This window comes from Argiope bruennichi, chromosome 7 (genome assembly GCF_947563725.1).
Source record: "Argiope bruennichi chromosome 7, qqArgBrue1.1, whole genome shotgun sequence".
In the NCBI taxonomy this organism is placed as follows: Eukaryota; Metazoa; Arthropoda; class Arachnida; order Araneae; family Araneidae; genus Argiope; species Argiope bruennichi.
The window spans coordinates 111,826,532-111,843,723 of NC_079157.1; the positions used below are offsets into that span (position 1 = coordinate 111,826,532).

A 17,192-nucleotide genomic window follows, 5' to 3' on the forward strand; every position below is an offset into this window, starting at 1 on the left:
ACAACCATGCCAGAACCGGGATTCGAACCCGGGACACCCAGATCACGGGGAAGACGCGCTACTCCTATGCCAGTACGTCGACATTTTCAACCATTATTTTGTCAAATAGCACATTTACAAAGAGTCTGCCCTCCTTTGCTTGCACTCAGATTAGTCCCATTTTTTATAAGAAATGGCAATTATTGAAACTGTTTTTTCGTAATTTCTTCAACTGATAGAACATACAAAGCCATGTTGCATTGATAGATTTTTTGAGAAATTAAATTTTATATATATATATATATATATATATATATATATATATATATGTCCATCATCTTATTTTAAACGCCTTAAATAAAGTGTAATAAAATATTATTATAAATCAATTTGTTCTCTCCAATTTTAATAGCTAACTATTTCTCTCCCTAAATACGATTTTTTTTTAATTTTCATAAATGACAAAACTTGTGTTTTAAAATATTTAATAATAAGATTTTTAATATAGTAATTATCATCTCAAACTACTAAATAACCATTTAAAAGTATCACATGGCAAATTATAACAAAGTAATCATTTTCAATAAAATCATGATAACAAATGAACGATTTAATTTCGTTATTTATAATCGAGTTCTTTGTTTCTGGGATAACTGTAGCAATAATTTAATTTAATTTTTCGTCATTTTTTGTATTTTCTAATGATTGCCTCCAGATATTATTTTGCCTTGCTTCACTAATATATTTCATACACAATGGCCATATGCGAAACCAAATATTTATACCATCAAATTGCATTGATCTTTTTTTTGGAGTGATAATATCTTAATTATAAAAAAAGCGAAGAAATCGTTGCAATTTCTTGCATTTACAGCTGGTTTGTTTAACGTTTTCAGGGTTTGCAGCATCCTTTTTTATAATTGTCGACTGGCAAAAGTAGAATGACATCAGCAGCAAGAGAGCTGCCCATACATGTTCATTCTAAAATGGATAAAATGATTATAGAAAAGTTTCAAGTATCCACACTAAGGTAGAATAGTAATGGAATAATAAACAAAATAACTTCATAGGGAGGACAGAATAGGAATAGGGGAGATAGAACATGAGGTAGGACAGAATAGCGAACTAGCAGGAGTGATCTTCCCGAACATTTTATAACTTCCAACGAAACGAAACGAAATGAATTATAACGGAATTTATAACTTCTAGAACTACTTAATAGAGAGTACAGGGTGGTTATAATTAAAGTTCCCCTATAAGCAACATCCTACAACGCAAACGGGTGAACGCATTGCAACGAAATTTGGTATATAGACTATACACGAGATGCACTCATGGAATTTCGAGAAAAAAAAATTAGTTCGAATATGTTAACCAGAAGGCACCTTTACCGAAAAAACATTAAATTTATCGCAACAAATGATCAAAACGGAATACAAAAACAATATTAACATTTATTGACTAGCTTCTGATCATCTTGTCATCGAACTAGACTAAGTAAAAGTAAAGAAAAAATAACAGTAGGCTGTTTGAGAAAAAAGGACCACAAAAAAATCTTTATGCCTGGGACAGAACGTTTTTGGGCAAACTCATACGTTCTAAAATCGTCATAACTTTGTTATTTATGAAGCAATAACAGTCGGGACACGTAACACAAGAAAACTCGTGAGTGATCCGTAACAGATGGAAGGCGAAATACGAGAAAACTCGTGAGCGACTCTAAAGTATTCAAGTCTGTGAAAAAATTATAGTTAAAACGTAAAAAAATCTTATATAATAAATACATGAATAAAATATATAGTAATATTTAAGAATGCTTTATTTAAAGATGCATACCAAATGCAAATTAAAAACGTGCATATATGCATCCTATTACTTGACAAACATGTTTCTAGAGCACTAAAACATGTGCGGATTCTGGGAGCGCATTGAGCACGCGCAGAACGCCGTACGCAATGCGTCAACGGGTCTAGTGTGAAGCCGCAATGTCGAACAATACTTGGCGAGAAATGGAATACCGTTGCCAAAGTTAGTCACATTGAAATTTAGTATCTCAAACGGGTTTTTTAACCTTATATAGGTCTTTATAGTATTTCGGAACAATCATATGCTAGGCTATGATAATTTTTCATAATTTTTTTTCTTTGTTATCAGAAAGAGATTTTGTGACCACACTGTATATTTTTTACCAAATCTTCTGTTGCATCTTTCTGTCGATGGGACGATACTTAAATGTTACTTATATATATATATAAAAAAAAAGACTTCGACAAACATATAACTATTTTCATTAAACTGGTAAATATATAGAAATACTATTTTGATCATTATGCCATCCTATTTCATTTTATGTGAGAATCTTTTGTATGTATATGGAGGCGGAGGGTACGATATCATTTATATGTGGTTTCATACGCAAAGACTATTAGGGATTTTAATGCCCATAATACCAGTATAATTATAAGCATAGGCGTAGATATGTTACAGAAAGCTTAGCAAGAATCAACTTAATATTTGCCATGTATAAAAAATAATATTTATTCAATATCAGCAAAATCTATATTCTATACTTAAATGTAATATTTCTTGAAATGTATTCTTTTCAACTAAATCCAGTCAATATCTCTTTCAAAAATAATTCTTGAAATCAAGGAATGAATTTCTTCTGGAGATGTAGAAAAAAATCTAAATACATTTACGCGAAAATAAATAAATAAAATCATATTAAAATGAACCATGCGTTAGTGACAATAATGGTTAGATTGAAGAATACGCCAAGCTCATGAAAGTTTACCAAGAGTAAAGCGTTTATAAGAGACATCTTAGAAGAACAAAACTGCATGACATAAACTTAATTTTTTTCTTTATTTTGCAGAATTAACATTGAAAATATGTGAATTTCCTCATGGGAAAAGTATACCATACCAAGTTGTTACTCTATTTGAAATTGTGTTGAATGTAGGATAAATTAATCATCAATCAAAGTTACTTATATTTATTTGAATAATGTTTTATACATTACTTATATGCCTTCTAAAAAGGAAAGTAAATATCACGGAATTTCGGAGGATCTTTTTCTTATTTAAATGATAACACAAGTACACACATGTTGTATTTCCACAATGATATCTTATCTTTCTGAAAGTCTAGTATACTTTTGCCTCAGGTCGTATCTAAAAAAAATGTGTGGGATAGGAAGGGTTGAAGATTAAAAGATCAAAAATTTAAGCTTAAGCTCATTTGCGTCTTTTAGAGATAACCGTGCCTGTCAATAACCGTGCATTACGTCAAGCTTTATCGATAATTGAGCTTAGACGGGGGGGGGGTCCCTACTAGCCATCTTCAGGACCAGCTGATCTGCCGGTTATATTGATTATAATTCATTTCAGTTAAATTATTTTAGATTGCTATTTCAATTATAAGTTACTAAAGAAAAGTCAACATTTATACTAACGACCTTGTACTCTTTAAAAGCAGAAAATTGAATACTCTAATCAGAAAATTATTATCTATCAGTTTCAGTCAAATTTTATTCGGATGATTGCCTTACAGATAAAAAAAACTATCAATCAATGATCTTTTGACAGCTGGTTGTGAAACTGATAAGAACTCTGAATTAGAGTTCTTTAACCGTAATGGCTGCAAATGTTCTTAAAGATTTGATATGCAAAAGAACTGATTCCTATTAAGAAAATATATGCCAAGACCTTTTTGGAAATTCTCTGGAAACCTCGCCGGGATAGCCAGGTTTGTAGGGCGTCCCTTGAGTTGCGAATTCGAACCCCGCCGGCCGAAGATTCTCCGTGTATGTGGTGGCTGGAGCACGTATAAATCCGTCATGGTCACAAAGTTCTCCATGTCGAGAGTAATACCACTGGGGGTACAGTATCAGGGGTGATTGTCGTCTGAATCAGGTCTAAATTACGATCTGTGAATGAGTGAATGAATGCATGAATGAAGTCCGCTCCGTAAAAAGGGTTGTGACGTATGTGTAGCAAAGGCGTACTCTTCGCCCTAGATGGCGCTACTGAAAAAATGATAGACGCACCCTTGGCTTAAAATCACTGACTTCTAAAGTCAGTAGGCTTGTCTATGACAAGTGCCATTAGAAACAACAACAAACTCATTTGGGCGAGCATATCTAACGAACAAAGCAAGCTCTTCCATATCCAATAAGTGCAATTAACAGAGAAGGGAGGAATTTCTTCGGAATACTCAGGCATCTCAAGTGCCTGCCGTAATTTATTTGAACGGACGTTTGGGGCTTTTGACGACTGATGGTTAAAATATATATCATTCACAATTATCGCATTTTTATAAGGTTATATGTCTTTATGTTGGTCTCCTGGGTTTTATTTTTACTTTCATTTATTTCACTTCCAATCTTGGTGCTTCTGATATTCATTATATTTTAGTTAAAGCAGCAACGATGGTACTTATAAACACAAACCAGATTTCTTCGTGAAATATTAAATAAGAAAACTATTTAAAGGGCTTATAAACATTTTCTTTTATAAATTTATAAATGTTTCCATAAAACATACGATTATCTATTAAATACTGTCTAATATTGTCACGATTATTGCATTATAAAGATTATTACATTTCTATCATTTCAAAAAGCTTACTTTTTATGTCTACTATTTTTATGTCTACCTCACTTTAAATTAAAATAATTTAAAACTGCTTCAATAAGAGAAAAAAAACAATTATGTCAGTTTTGCTTAAAATTAAAATGCATTTAAAATTGTTTCAATAAAGAAAAAAAAATTTCAGTTGAATATAAGTGGAAGTTTATAACTAAGTTCATTTACAATCTTGTCAGCATTAAATATGCTATCAATAAAGAGCAACTGAATGAAGGGTTTTTATAAGTTCAGCTTCTGACTTGCGTTGAATTTTCAGTGACAATCACTCTCACATTAATTTAATCTTTATATAAATGTATTTAAAATAATTAATTATTTTTATTTTTGTCATTACTAGTTATTATAATTAGAGGAATACAATCTCAATTATAAATTTATAAATGAGATTTATAAATCTCATTTATAAATTTGTTGGTTTTGTTAATGTACTTATGTATTGGTTCTACTTTTTTTATAGAAAAAATAGCTGAATTACTCAAGGTTTTATCGTACATTTGTTATAACAGGATGAACTTTCTTTTGTACGATGAGCACTTTCTTAGAGAAAAATTATACTGTAAGCCCAATTATCACAAAACAACGGAGAACTCATATTCTAAACATGACATTTATCTCGCTTGACTGAACTAGTTCATCATTAATCAGAGATTTTTTTTTTGTTATCTGTAATAAAAAGAAAAATTCGATTCTGCAAACAAGAAATCTGCATAAGAAAGCATAACAAATTAGCGGAACCAAAAACTTAAAACATTCATAGTACTTATAATCTTTTGTACCGGCGTCCTGGCACAGGGGTAGCACGTCTTCCCCGTGTTCTTGGCGTCCTGGGTTCGAGTCCCGGTACGGGCATGGTTGTTCTTCCTCCGTTCTATCTGTGAGATGTGTGAATGTTCCCCCCTGTTAAAAGGGGTTGTGCAAGCGAATGAGATGTGTGAGTAGCTAAGACGTACTCTTGGCCCTAGTTGGCGTTACTAAAACAAGAGACGCTCCCTTGGCTTAAAATCGCTGACTTCGTCAGCGAGCTTGTGCATGGGAAGTGCCATTATAAACAACAACAACATAGTCTTTTGTACTGCGTTGTTTCTTTTTTTTTTTTTTTTTGAAATTAAGTATAATTTTTTTTACTATCTAGCTGTCAAAAAAAAATTGCGAATTCGCCCAAAAACTTATTATTTCCAGCAATTAATCTTTTTTAAGTATGTATGTTCATAATGAAATCACTATATGATGCCAGAAAAATGATTTATTCTCAGTTAAAATAAATACAGAATAATTATTAGATTCCACAAGTGTTGTTATTTAATACAGTCCATTATTACTATATTATATTAACATATGTTGGCCTTTCTGAGACGGCCTTACGTAGCTAAATACTTAGTAAAATCTCCTTGGGCGTATTTTAATTTCTGTTCCCGCCAATGAATTGTCGTATCCACCAAAAGTATTCCACGAGATGCCGTCTCTGGAACCAATTCTGTCTGTTCCGACAAGGTTCAAACCATTGAGACTGCTACTGGGCATCCTATTCAACCACCAACCACCAGAACGCATCGTTTTACCATCTTTGCCGGATGGTAAGTTTGGCTTGTCTGCCGTGTAGAATAAACCTCCACTGTGAGAAGAAAGAGAATCCCCTATTTAGAAAGAAAAAAAATTAAGACAAGAATTGTTATTCTTCATTTCATTTTTCCAGTGTTCAGCAAATTGTAAAGAAAACAAAAAGTAAAGGAAACTCTTTTTCTGTAACAGTGCTTTATAATTAGGATGACAAAATGCCAGGGGTCCACAGCCTAGGGTACACGACACGAGGTATTGCAATCGCATAAACATATAAGCACTTTTATTGTCCTTCTCTTCAGGACTGAAAATGGATTCCATCCCGCATTAACAAGATTGCATTTCATATAATTACACCATTATCTGGGCCGGGATAGCCTGATTGGTAGAGCGTTGGATTCGTGTCCCTTAGGTTGCGAGTTCGAACCCCGCCGGCCGAAGATTCCCCGTGTGCTTGATGGCTGACACGCGTATAAACCTGTCGTGGTCACAAAGTCCTCCATTTCGAGAACGATACCACTGGGGGTACTGGATCAAGGGTGATCGTTCTCTGATTCAGGTCTAAATTACGATCTGTGAATGAAGGCCGCCCCGTAAAAAGAGTTGTGACGTGTATGTAGCTAAGTCGTTCTCTTGGACCTAGATGACCCTACTATAAAAACAAGAGACGCTTCCACACTGGCTTAAAATCGCTGCCTTCGTAACAGTGGGCTTGTCCATGACAAGTGCCATAAGAAAGAACACCACAAAAATATCTGAAGAATAAGATCTCGTACAAATTAGTTGTAATTTTAAAATCCAGAATACCTTCCAATGCTTAGGAGATATTCTTGTGACCTACAGGAACACATGTATTGTCTGCTTTGTGATATAGTTACAAGCAGATATCTGTAATTAATGTGCAGTTATTGTTGAATCTTCATAAATTTATTTTGAAAATTACTCTTTTTTTTTTTTTTTGAGCATCTTTAACTGCTTTTATTGCTAAAATATGCTGAAATGAATTGTGGAATTTTTTTTTTTTTTTTTTTTTTTTTTTTTTAGTTACTTACCCGCTGTCCCACTGTACTCTGATAGGTGAATTCGATATTTACTTTCTTCATTTCCAATCCAGAAATTTTCGTATATGGCAAAAACAGATGTTCGGTTTTCGTCTCTCATATCAAATCTTACTGAATATTGCCCCTGATTTGTAAGAGAGTGGATGTTGTCATTGCCTGAAATAAATGCATTAAATCTTATTTATTAATGCATAAAATTAATACTAAAAAGCTTTCTTTTTTTAATTAGGATACGTGTATAGTGAATATGATTATTATAATGATGATATGCATTTCAAAAAATTCAAATATTTACTTTAAAATCATTTCTTTATAGTTATTTTTCCATCTGTCGATAAATAAATTTGTGAAAGAATACCTCTCTCAATTAATAACAATATGGAGAATAAGTAATAATCCTTTAAATAATGACGATATTAATATCTTTCAATTAATTTAACCAAAATTTTTAATTTTAGTTTTGCAACATCGGATAAGTTAAAAATCAGAAAAATTCTGTAAAAGGGGAAATATGATTCAATGAATAATTTATTTAATTTGGATAATAATTTCAAAAAATTCATTTTTGCCTCGAGTTATAATTTATTGTTTGCTATCGGAACTCAGTTTTCTTACTCTTGAATATTGTAAGTAAAAACGCTAGGGAAAAATCTTCATAAAATAACCATTTTTACCTACTTATTATTAATGTAAAGATATTAACATGAATCAAGGGTACTTTTATGTACATAGGGAATATAAATTGTTAAAATACAATTGGATGTAAATTCTAGAACTGAATATGTATTATTCTGGGAAACTTTTACAGTTCCTGAAGGCTTATACTAATATTGAAGTAATCAGCTTAAGTTCTTTAAAATGGGATTATAACGTAGGATTATAAGGAAAATATAACGTTAGTGAGTTTTTAAGAAGTAAATCAAGGCATAAATGTTTACAGAATCTATTAAAAAGCTAACTCTAATTATATTCCTCATAAAAAGAATGAATGGATATCGGAAAACTTATAGAAAAGTAAGATTTTCTTTATTAATTGACAATTGATTTTCCTAATATCGTTCGCTGTTGAATTCTATTGATTTTTTTCAAACATAATCACATCAGATAGATAAGTTTATATTGAGAAAAATACATAGTACAGGAATTAATAAAACTTTATCAGAATTAATTCGTTGTTTTATTCCTAAATATTTAAAGGAAATCTCTGAAAAACCAATCACAATATTTTTTTTTCTTGTAGATTATCAATGAAGATTTATAATAGAAAAGTTGTCGTGTTTATTATTATTATTACTCTGTATTAACCAAAATTAATTCTGAATACCAGGAAAAGAAGCAGCATTTTTAAATTTCTATTTTAATTAAAGATTCATGTGATATAAAAAAATAGTATTTCTAAGATTATTTTCTTGATTTGAAATTTAATTATGAATTCTTAAAATTTCAAACTTGTTAACTCTCTGTTGTACTTCGATACTACTGCGAAACTTCATTTCTGAAATACTACAATTTACATATTTTGAATCAATAATTCATCAAACACATTTAGATTAATAGTTTGATTATAACCTGAAATGTTACAAAAATCATTTTTTCATAGGATACTTAGTATTATAATATTTATGCTAAATTAATATTAAAATGTTATGTTGTCTGAATTTCTCTTTCAGCTTGATTACAAAATTTCAATAAATTTGTTTACTATATGAAAAACTTCTAGAGGCTCTTTAGATTTAGACTAATTATGTTTATCATTCAAATTTGTCAAGTACCAACCAAGCCAGAATTCCTTTTTTATGTTTCCAAATCCATTTTTGTATTCGTTCCAGTTTTTAACAAAATAGTCTTCACCGTTTCCGTATTGACATCGTCTCTGAATTACCTAAAGAAATAAAAATGAAAGAATGTATACGAAAAGTAAGGCAAATCATAGTAATCAATTCTGGGGGGAAAATGAATGCACGAATAGATATATTGCGAAACAAGGAAAAAATTATTCCTTTTATTCATTTATTTTCCAATTTAAGCAATGAAAAATTTCCCTACATTTTAAAAATAAAAAGTGATTAACTCCTAATTAAAAAAAATTTAAGTAATTTCTGTTAATATGTTATTTTTCAAATTAAGTGATAATACATAATCTATTACTCGCTACTATAGCCAGGAATTATTTAAGTTAAATGATGCTGTAGTCACTTATCAAATTTAATTGAGCAAAATAGCAAGTCCTCTTGTGTTATGACCTCAATTCTTTCCTTTCGCTGTTTTTAAATGAATTTCAGTAAACTAAATCATTATAAGATGGTGAAATGACCTTTGAATTAATACCTTCAAATTTCTTATTCTTCCAATCAAAAAGAGTCCAATCAAAAAGAGTCCAATCAAAAGAGTTCTTATTCTTATTCTTCCAATCAAAAGAGTTCTTATTCTTATTCTTCCAATCAAAAAGAGTCCAATCAAAAGAGTTCTTATTCTTATTCTTCCAATCAAAAGAGTTCTCATTCTTATTCTTCCAATCAAAAAGAGTCCAATCAAAAGAGTTCTTATTCTTATTCTTCCAATCAAAATAGTTTCGATTGAGTTGGCTTATGTTATACACCAAACAAGATGAATCTTAAATGTAATCTATGGATGGAATATACAATCTTCTGTTTTTGACATTTTTAGGATGCAAGTCGCATTTTACAGAGGGTATGGCAACAAATAAACATTATATGTTTATAGAGATTTTCATGCATATTTACAAGGGATGAAATAATTGAAGGGGATGAGTAAAAAATTCTCCGTTCTTTCAAAATGCATTATTAAATATGAATACTGTTGATACTTTTATAGAAAAATGAAATATTTTAGTCAGAACTCTTAAGGCAGAACTCCAAAAATAATTGGCACTAAATACCTGGTTTCCTTTGTTTTATTTAATTTACATTTTTACTGACTTGGAAAATACATTCAGTGATTGTACAGTGAGAAGTACAACAGACTAAATAGGAAATAATGATGATTTATTTCACAAAAAACACGAAACAGGAATAGTAAAATACAGTCGGAATGTATGCAAAAGCCGTGCTTGCAGAAATCAATGGCAAACATGCATGCAGCAACCGTTGTTAAACAAGTACAACAGTTGGAGATCAACATTCCAAAAAGAGAGTCTCTTCTATTCGACCTTCACGAAAAAGAATCGAAGAAAGAGTATCGAAATGTCAAGAAGGATCTCGTATTTTGGCTCCTAAAACCATATCGCGAAAGGTTCCATATTTTAGAACCTTCATTTGTGTCGCCAATGTCGCCAAACGATTGGTCAGATTTGTCGTCAAAGGTGAGGTGACTAACTGAGAATGGAAGCAATTTTAGATGTACGTAAATATTTAATTTATTTAATCTCAATTCTAAATAAATTAGTTAACTCCTAGGCAACATACATGTTAATATATGGTAACAGTGAATCTTTTCAAAGGCTTACAATTCTAAGTTCTTCATAACCATGTTTATTTCTCAGAAAAAATTAATTAATTTAATGAACCAAATATCTTTTTCAAAAAAAAAAAAAAGGATTATCGTCATGTAGTATTTTTCATTCATAAACTAAATAGTCATCCTTTCCGAGTCTTATTAAAAAGCTCACAGTGCCGCTTGATGGCATTTATGGAAATCAGTCCAATCATAACAGTTTTTAAACACGGAACTATAACTGAGATCCTTTCTTTCATCGATTTTTTCATAATAAATTACAGCTATAGTGCTATCGCAGTCGAAGTACATTTTGTGGATCTAGGAAGATATATAATCTTCTGTGTTTCGTGATGGCAAAGTTTTGAATCACTACAAAACAAATGCAAATTTTGTGCTGCTCATCGCATTTCTAGTTTTTATAAATATGTTTTCTTGAAAACTCGACGATACCGCGCAGTTTTGTATTTTGCTTCCTGCATTTAATGCTGTTTGCGCCGGCGTCCTGGCATAGGGGTGGCGCGTCTTCCCCGTGATCTGGGCGTCCCGGGTTCGAGTCCCGGTTTGGGCATGGTTGTTCTTCTGTTGTTCTATCTGTGAGATGTGTGAATGTGCCCTCCTGTAAAAAGGGGTTGTGCAAGCGAATGAGTGATGCGTGAGTGGCAAAGTCGTACTCTTGGCCCTAGTTGGCGCTGCTATAAAAAATAAGAGACGTTCCCCTTCAGGCTTAAATCGCTGTCTTCGTAACAGCGGGCTTGTCAGTGGCAAGTGCCATAAGAAACAAACAAACAAACAATGCTGTTTGCGACTTAAACTGAATTTTGTCAGAAACTGATGTCGCGAATAATTTCTTTGTGCAGGAAATATTAATTTTATTAGATACCTAATAAAATTAATTACCTAATAAGTTAATACTAGATACCATCTTTATGATAAAGTGTCCGTCATTCCAAAATTTAACAAGAAAGTAGGCTGAAAATTTAATCGGGAACCCTATATATTGCAAATATTATAATCATATTTTTTATAATATTAGGTATAGTTTAATATCTTAATTGTTCTTTATTAAAACTAAATGCTAGTGAGTTCCTATTTCCTTTTAGCAACGAAAATTTGTAGATCAATTTCATTGGTTACAGGATTTGGCATACTTATAAATTCTTCTTGAGGCGAATTAATTGCAAAAGGCTTTGCCTGTTTCATTTCAAGAGCCACCACCATAATCTAAAGACTCTCCAATACAAATGCCCAAATAAATACATTTCTTTCTTGCAATAATCCATCAACTAGGGTCTTTAAATTGTGATTCTTATTACAATTGTTCTATCTGTCTCAAATATATCTTCAAATGAATGCATGAAAAGATGAAAATAAGTGGAGCAATTGAACCTCTATAAGCCCTAATGTAAAAGTGAAAAAAAAAACTATGAACTAAAAACAATAACACACAATATATAAACTAAAATAAAAAAAGCGAAAAATTACATCTCTTGCTTTTAAAAAGAACATTAAGAGTCCAATAATCTCCTATTCTGCATGAATGGTTGAAACTAAAACGTAATTAGATGCCCTACAAATACAAAGTTTCTACTTAGATTTCGATCAGATTTCATCAACAGCATTCGTTTGAAACTTTTTTAAGGAATTAAAAACATGCTCACAATCCATCCACCTCCGTCAGTGACCATGTCACAAAAAACTTCTATCGACGAACATTCTGCAAGCCTGCTCCTCGGCCAAATGGTGTACACTCCGCTTTTGGTATTTCCATTTTCCAACAGTTCAGCGCAGTCCATTGGCTTCTCATGCTTTTTCGGACCTAAAACAATATGATGTGAAACGCAGTTTTAGAACTCACAAAAATATTAATGATTTTTTTGTTTTAAAATATACAAAATTTTAAATATCTTCATTTCTTATGTGTTCAAAAAAAATGATCTATTTGTTTTATAAATTTGAAATTTTTGTTCAAGAAAATGACCATAATTTTTTCAGCAGTCCTCAATTCAAACAGAGAGTTGAAATTTTTTGACCGCTAATTTTCTGTTAGTTTAGTCACTGCACTTCCTTTATCCTCTAATAAAATGGTTAAGTGCACGTTATTCTTAACTTGTGAGTGTGAATTGACTTCATTATTCATACCGAATCTGAATGTTTAAAAAAGGTCATATTTTCAATTCGTTTGATAGTGACTAATTGCAACAAATATTCCCAGCATTAATGAGAGTATATGCAACATTATTTCAAAGAATTCGATAAAGTTTATGCTGGTATTTTTTAAATGCTAAGAATATTCACGATGATCTGTGATTTGACAATAATACTTCATGAATCATTGCAAAAATGTAGAAAGTATTTTAAAGTATAAAGCATGCAGAAAAGGAGGAATTATCTGAATTTTATATTTTGGAAAAGTGTAATACAAAAGTGCAAAAGTTATTTTTATAAAAAGTTAATTTCATAAACTCTGTAAATATCTCTAAGAAAATGTCTTTCGACAGTTTAGAAATGAGATGTGTTGCAAAAGAGAATGTAATCCTTTAGAAACGGATTTTTTTTTATAAATTATATAATTTATAAAAAATAATTTGTAATTTATATTATATTTTTTATAAATATTTTTTTTCATAATTTTCCATGGTATTTTAGGTAATTATCATTTATCTCTCTTAAATACAAATGACTTATAATGAAATAAAACGAATATATATTAACGATATAGCCAGATAAGTTTCCACTGGCAAAACGGAAAAGCAAAGCCGAAATCAAATAATGGCCTACGAGAGAAAAACGAAGAAAAATAAATCACGAAAGTAAAATCAGCCTTTTTGGATGAGGCTGATTTTAGAGGAAGAAAAGAGAAAACAACATATAATTGGTTATGTTCCAAGACTGATCTGCACTCAATGCAGTCGAGCTACCGCTAAATTCAAAGAATCGCTGCGTTTTTTTTTTTTTTGTTTGTTTGTTTGTTTTTAGTAAGTGCGCAGATATTGCATGGTAAGCGAATTTTGTTACCTTTCGAGATTGGTGCTAGTGCTACTGTAACTTGCATATCTCCTACTAATTGACTCAATACCTTTACTTCTTTCTTTCTTTATTTTTTTCGTTTTCGTTGTTCATCGAATTCCTAATGTGGAAAATCGTTAAATGGAATTTAAAAAGAAAAAAGATATTTTTAAAATAATTTCAGCGCATGCTATAACTTCACTAACTTTCCAATGGATAAGTAACTACTATTCTCAAACCGGTATTAATATTACATTTGGTTTTTCATAGTCCTAATGTAGTGTTTTGAAATTCCAGTCATTGCATGCTGATTAGATTAATAACACAATCTGATAATGAATATGTTTACTGGCATTTATATTCGACAGAGACGCAGTAGAACCATTACTGTTTCCCTTTCCAGGATACTGAATATTAGCTCAGATGCATAAGAAGTATTGGTGACCATCTCGAAGATTAATAAACAATGCATACGCCACAAGTAAGCATTGAAAAAGCTTTTTAAGCAAGTGAAAAGCAGGCATTGATACATTTAAGTGCGTTGTTGAAATCTTATAGACTTCCCTTGACCATTACATTTGGCTTTCCATTTAGTATTGCAGTCACTGTTAAGATTTAGTATTAAATTATAAAAATAGAAATACACTTTTCGTGCTATAATCTTGATAAAACCATTATCAAAAAATAAGTTAGATATTAGTTATATAGGATAGTCAAATTATTGTGATAACTTTTCCCTTTTTCTTCAGAGAGACATTCTAACTTTTTCATTTTTCTTAGGTTTCAAATAGGCATACAATTCAATGTTTTTTGATACAATTTTAAAGAATGTTGGAATATTTATATAAGGTTTGTTGAATTTTTATCATTAGCACTTTCTCTGATTATTAATGAATCAAAAGATTTTCGGAAAGTCTGTTATAATATGAATATTTGAAAGATTTTCTCACATTTGCAATCGCCTTCTTCAGCATTTTCTACTCTTGCATCTTCGTTGATTGCAGATTTTGAAAGATTGCAGGAGATCAACAGGAGAACAGAGAAGAAGGCAAATTCCATTCTAAATAATGGGAGAAAAATACTTAGAAAATATTCAGCACTCAATTTTAATGAAAATGATGACACATTTCTTTTATAACATAAATATCTTCAAGCATCCACAATACGCTGAGCAATATTTAAATGGTACAGATTGGACTCCTTTAATAGATAATGCGATTTTACTTGAAGGCTGGAAAGACATAATTTTATTTATCTAAATCTATTTATCTAAATTTCAATCTATCTTGTCTTTCGGAAGTATTTTCGTTGTTCAAGAAACAAAACTTAATATTTGAAGAAAAAAATTGAAATTTTAAATCTGAATTCATTAATTGTCCAAGTCTATAATTATAAAAATAATTTCACAAATTTAAAAAAAAACATGGTAACAGCTTGTTAAAATTAAATAGGAAAAAAATATCTGTATATAAAACAATTTTGACCATTATGAACCAAAGAAATCAGTCTTGAGAGCATCTGCCCTTTATGTTAACGGAACTCTCATAGATTTTAATTACAAGTATATTACTCCACTTTAAAGAAAACACTCCAACCGTTTTATAGCAGAGAGTGAGAATAGTATATATATTTAAATCCAGTTCAAGCATGTTAACATCGATATATTAATTGGAACAAATGGACAATTTTGAATTTATCTTGTAGTGTTTTCATCGAAAATTTCATCCGGTTTAAAGAAAGCGTAGAAGCAAATTGAAAGAATGAAATGGGAAAAGTATATCTGTTATCGCTAAAATGCAGAAATCAGTTAAAAAGCAGATTAGCTAGTTAATCTGCATATTAAATAGTACGAAAAATATAGTATTAAATAGTTTCGTTAAAGTACGAAAAATTGTTTCATTTTTCAAATTACCTAGATAATCTGTGAATTACCTAGATAGTCTGCACATTACCTACTAGACATTCGTTAAAGTGAAAATCTTTGCTGGAACAATAGCAGCGTTTCTGTACGCTTAGATTAAATGCTGTTTATTTATTTTTTTATTTCCAAATAGTCAAAATATACAATCAAACAATCAACACATTAGTTGATAGAATCAATCGTCAATCAATTGAAAAACTTCACTACAAAGAATCAAGCGATTTACAATATTATTGCAATTAAGGAAATTGATATAATGTTATTTATTTATTGTTCGATATCTAAAGAATCACGATAATAAAATCATATAAACACTAAATTAGTTGATAGAATCAATCATCAATCCATTGAAAAACTGTAATACAAGGAATCAAACGGTTTAATATATTATTACAATTAAGGAAATGAATTTACGAACTTATGCTTTCTTATTCGTGCAATCTAGAGATTGGTGACACTTGAATTGCATAGAAAAGTCAACCAACTTTAAACACTAAAAAAGAAAACATAACAATAAACTCAATTCAAATTTTAGATCAAAGAGTAATTCTAGAAATATATTTTGATGACCGATAAATTCTCAAGTTTCATTTATTTAAAAGATTTTCTTTATATTTGCTGAAAATTGAAATTTAAAGAAAGCATAATACTGGACATTCTTCAAAAAAAAATTATTATTCTTTCTATCTCTGTAATAAGTCAGAACAAATTAAATTATATTTTATAAGAAATATAAACCTAAAAAAATCAATGTGAAAAACTCCTCAAAGAAAATAAAATTGAACACAGAAATCATAGTATAAAATACTCAAGCGACAAGTGGTAAACAGGTAACTCAAAATTGTATCCTGAGTATCCATTTTTCGGAAACCGGAGTGTAAATGACCTTTCAGGGGAACAGATTCCAATTTATGTCGTATCCTTAAAAATTCCCGGTGATACTGGGTGAATTGTTGAAGAGATATGACAAATTTTTTCTATCCGGCAGTCTGCGTTTTTGAGTTATCGTTGACGGACATGTGCACGGACGGAAAGACAAATTTTTAGCTGTATTCCTGTCAATTTATCGCTTTGAAAATTCGCCTAAAATTCGAAAGAAACTTAAATTTATGCCGATTTCCTTCGTTTAGATTTAAAATTTGAAGCTATACTATTACAAAACGGATATAATTGAAAAACTATTTTTTGGACAGAGGTCAAATTATTTATTTATTTTTGGTTTGAGAAAATTCAGCAAAACTTTAGTTTCGGAATTTTTTATTTTTTTTATTTATAATTATAATACTTTTTCTCTGTGCCAATTTACGAGAAAATAAAAAAAAATATCAACGAAAAAATTTTAATACATAAATGTATGAAAATTTCTTTGTCATTTATCCAACAAAAACACACAAGTTTTATTTTTTTGAAAAAAATAGTACTTACTTAATCTTCTAAAGGTAAATGATTTCTGGTAAAACCAAAATCTTTTCCAATTACTAAAAGAATGTCGCAGGTGCAGAGATATGAATTTCCTTCACAAATAAGTTTGAAAACATTTGTTTATCATTACTTGATTCCTAG

The 17,192-nt window shown here is 30.4% G+C and overlaps 1 protein-coding gene across 2 annotated transcripts; it reads right to left on the bottom strand.

Moving 5' to 3' along the window:
* Positions 1-5,853: 5,853 nt before the first annotated feature.
* On the bottom strand, positions 5,854-17,192 carry LOC129976186 (techylectin-5A-like). 2 transcript variants are annotated; one of them, XM_056089623.1, is made up of 7 exons: positions 17,055-17,123; positions 16,048-16,122; positions 14,659-14,768; positions 12,361-12,518; positions 9,023-9,128; positions 7,238-7,402; positions 5,854-6,262 (listed from the first exon to the last, which is right to left on the bottom strand). In XM_056089623.1, the coding sequence occupies exons 3-7, from the start codon at positions 14,765-14,767 to the stop codon at positions 6,003-6,005; spliced, it is 798 nt and encodes a 265-aa protein (XP_055945598.1). In that variant the 5' UTR covers position 14,768; positions 16,048-16,122; positions 17,055-17,123; the 3' UTR covers positions 5,854-6,002. The 2 variants fall into 2 exon arrangements, with proteins under 2 accessions (XP_055945598.1, XP_055945599.1); XM_056089624.1 differs by lacking the exon at positions 16,048-16,122 and having other exon boundaries at positions 17,055-17,192.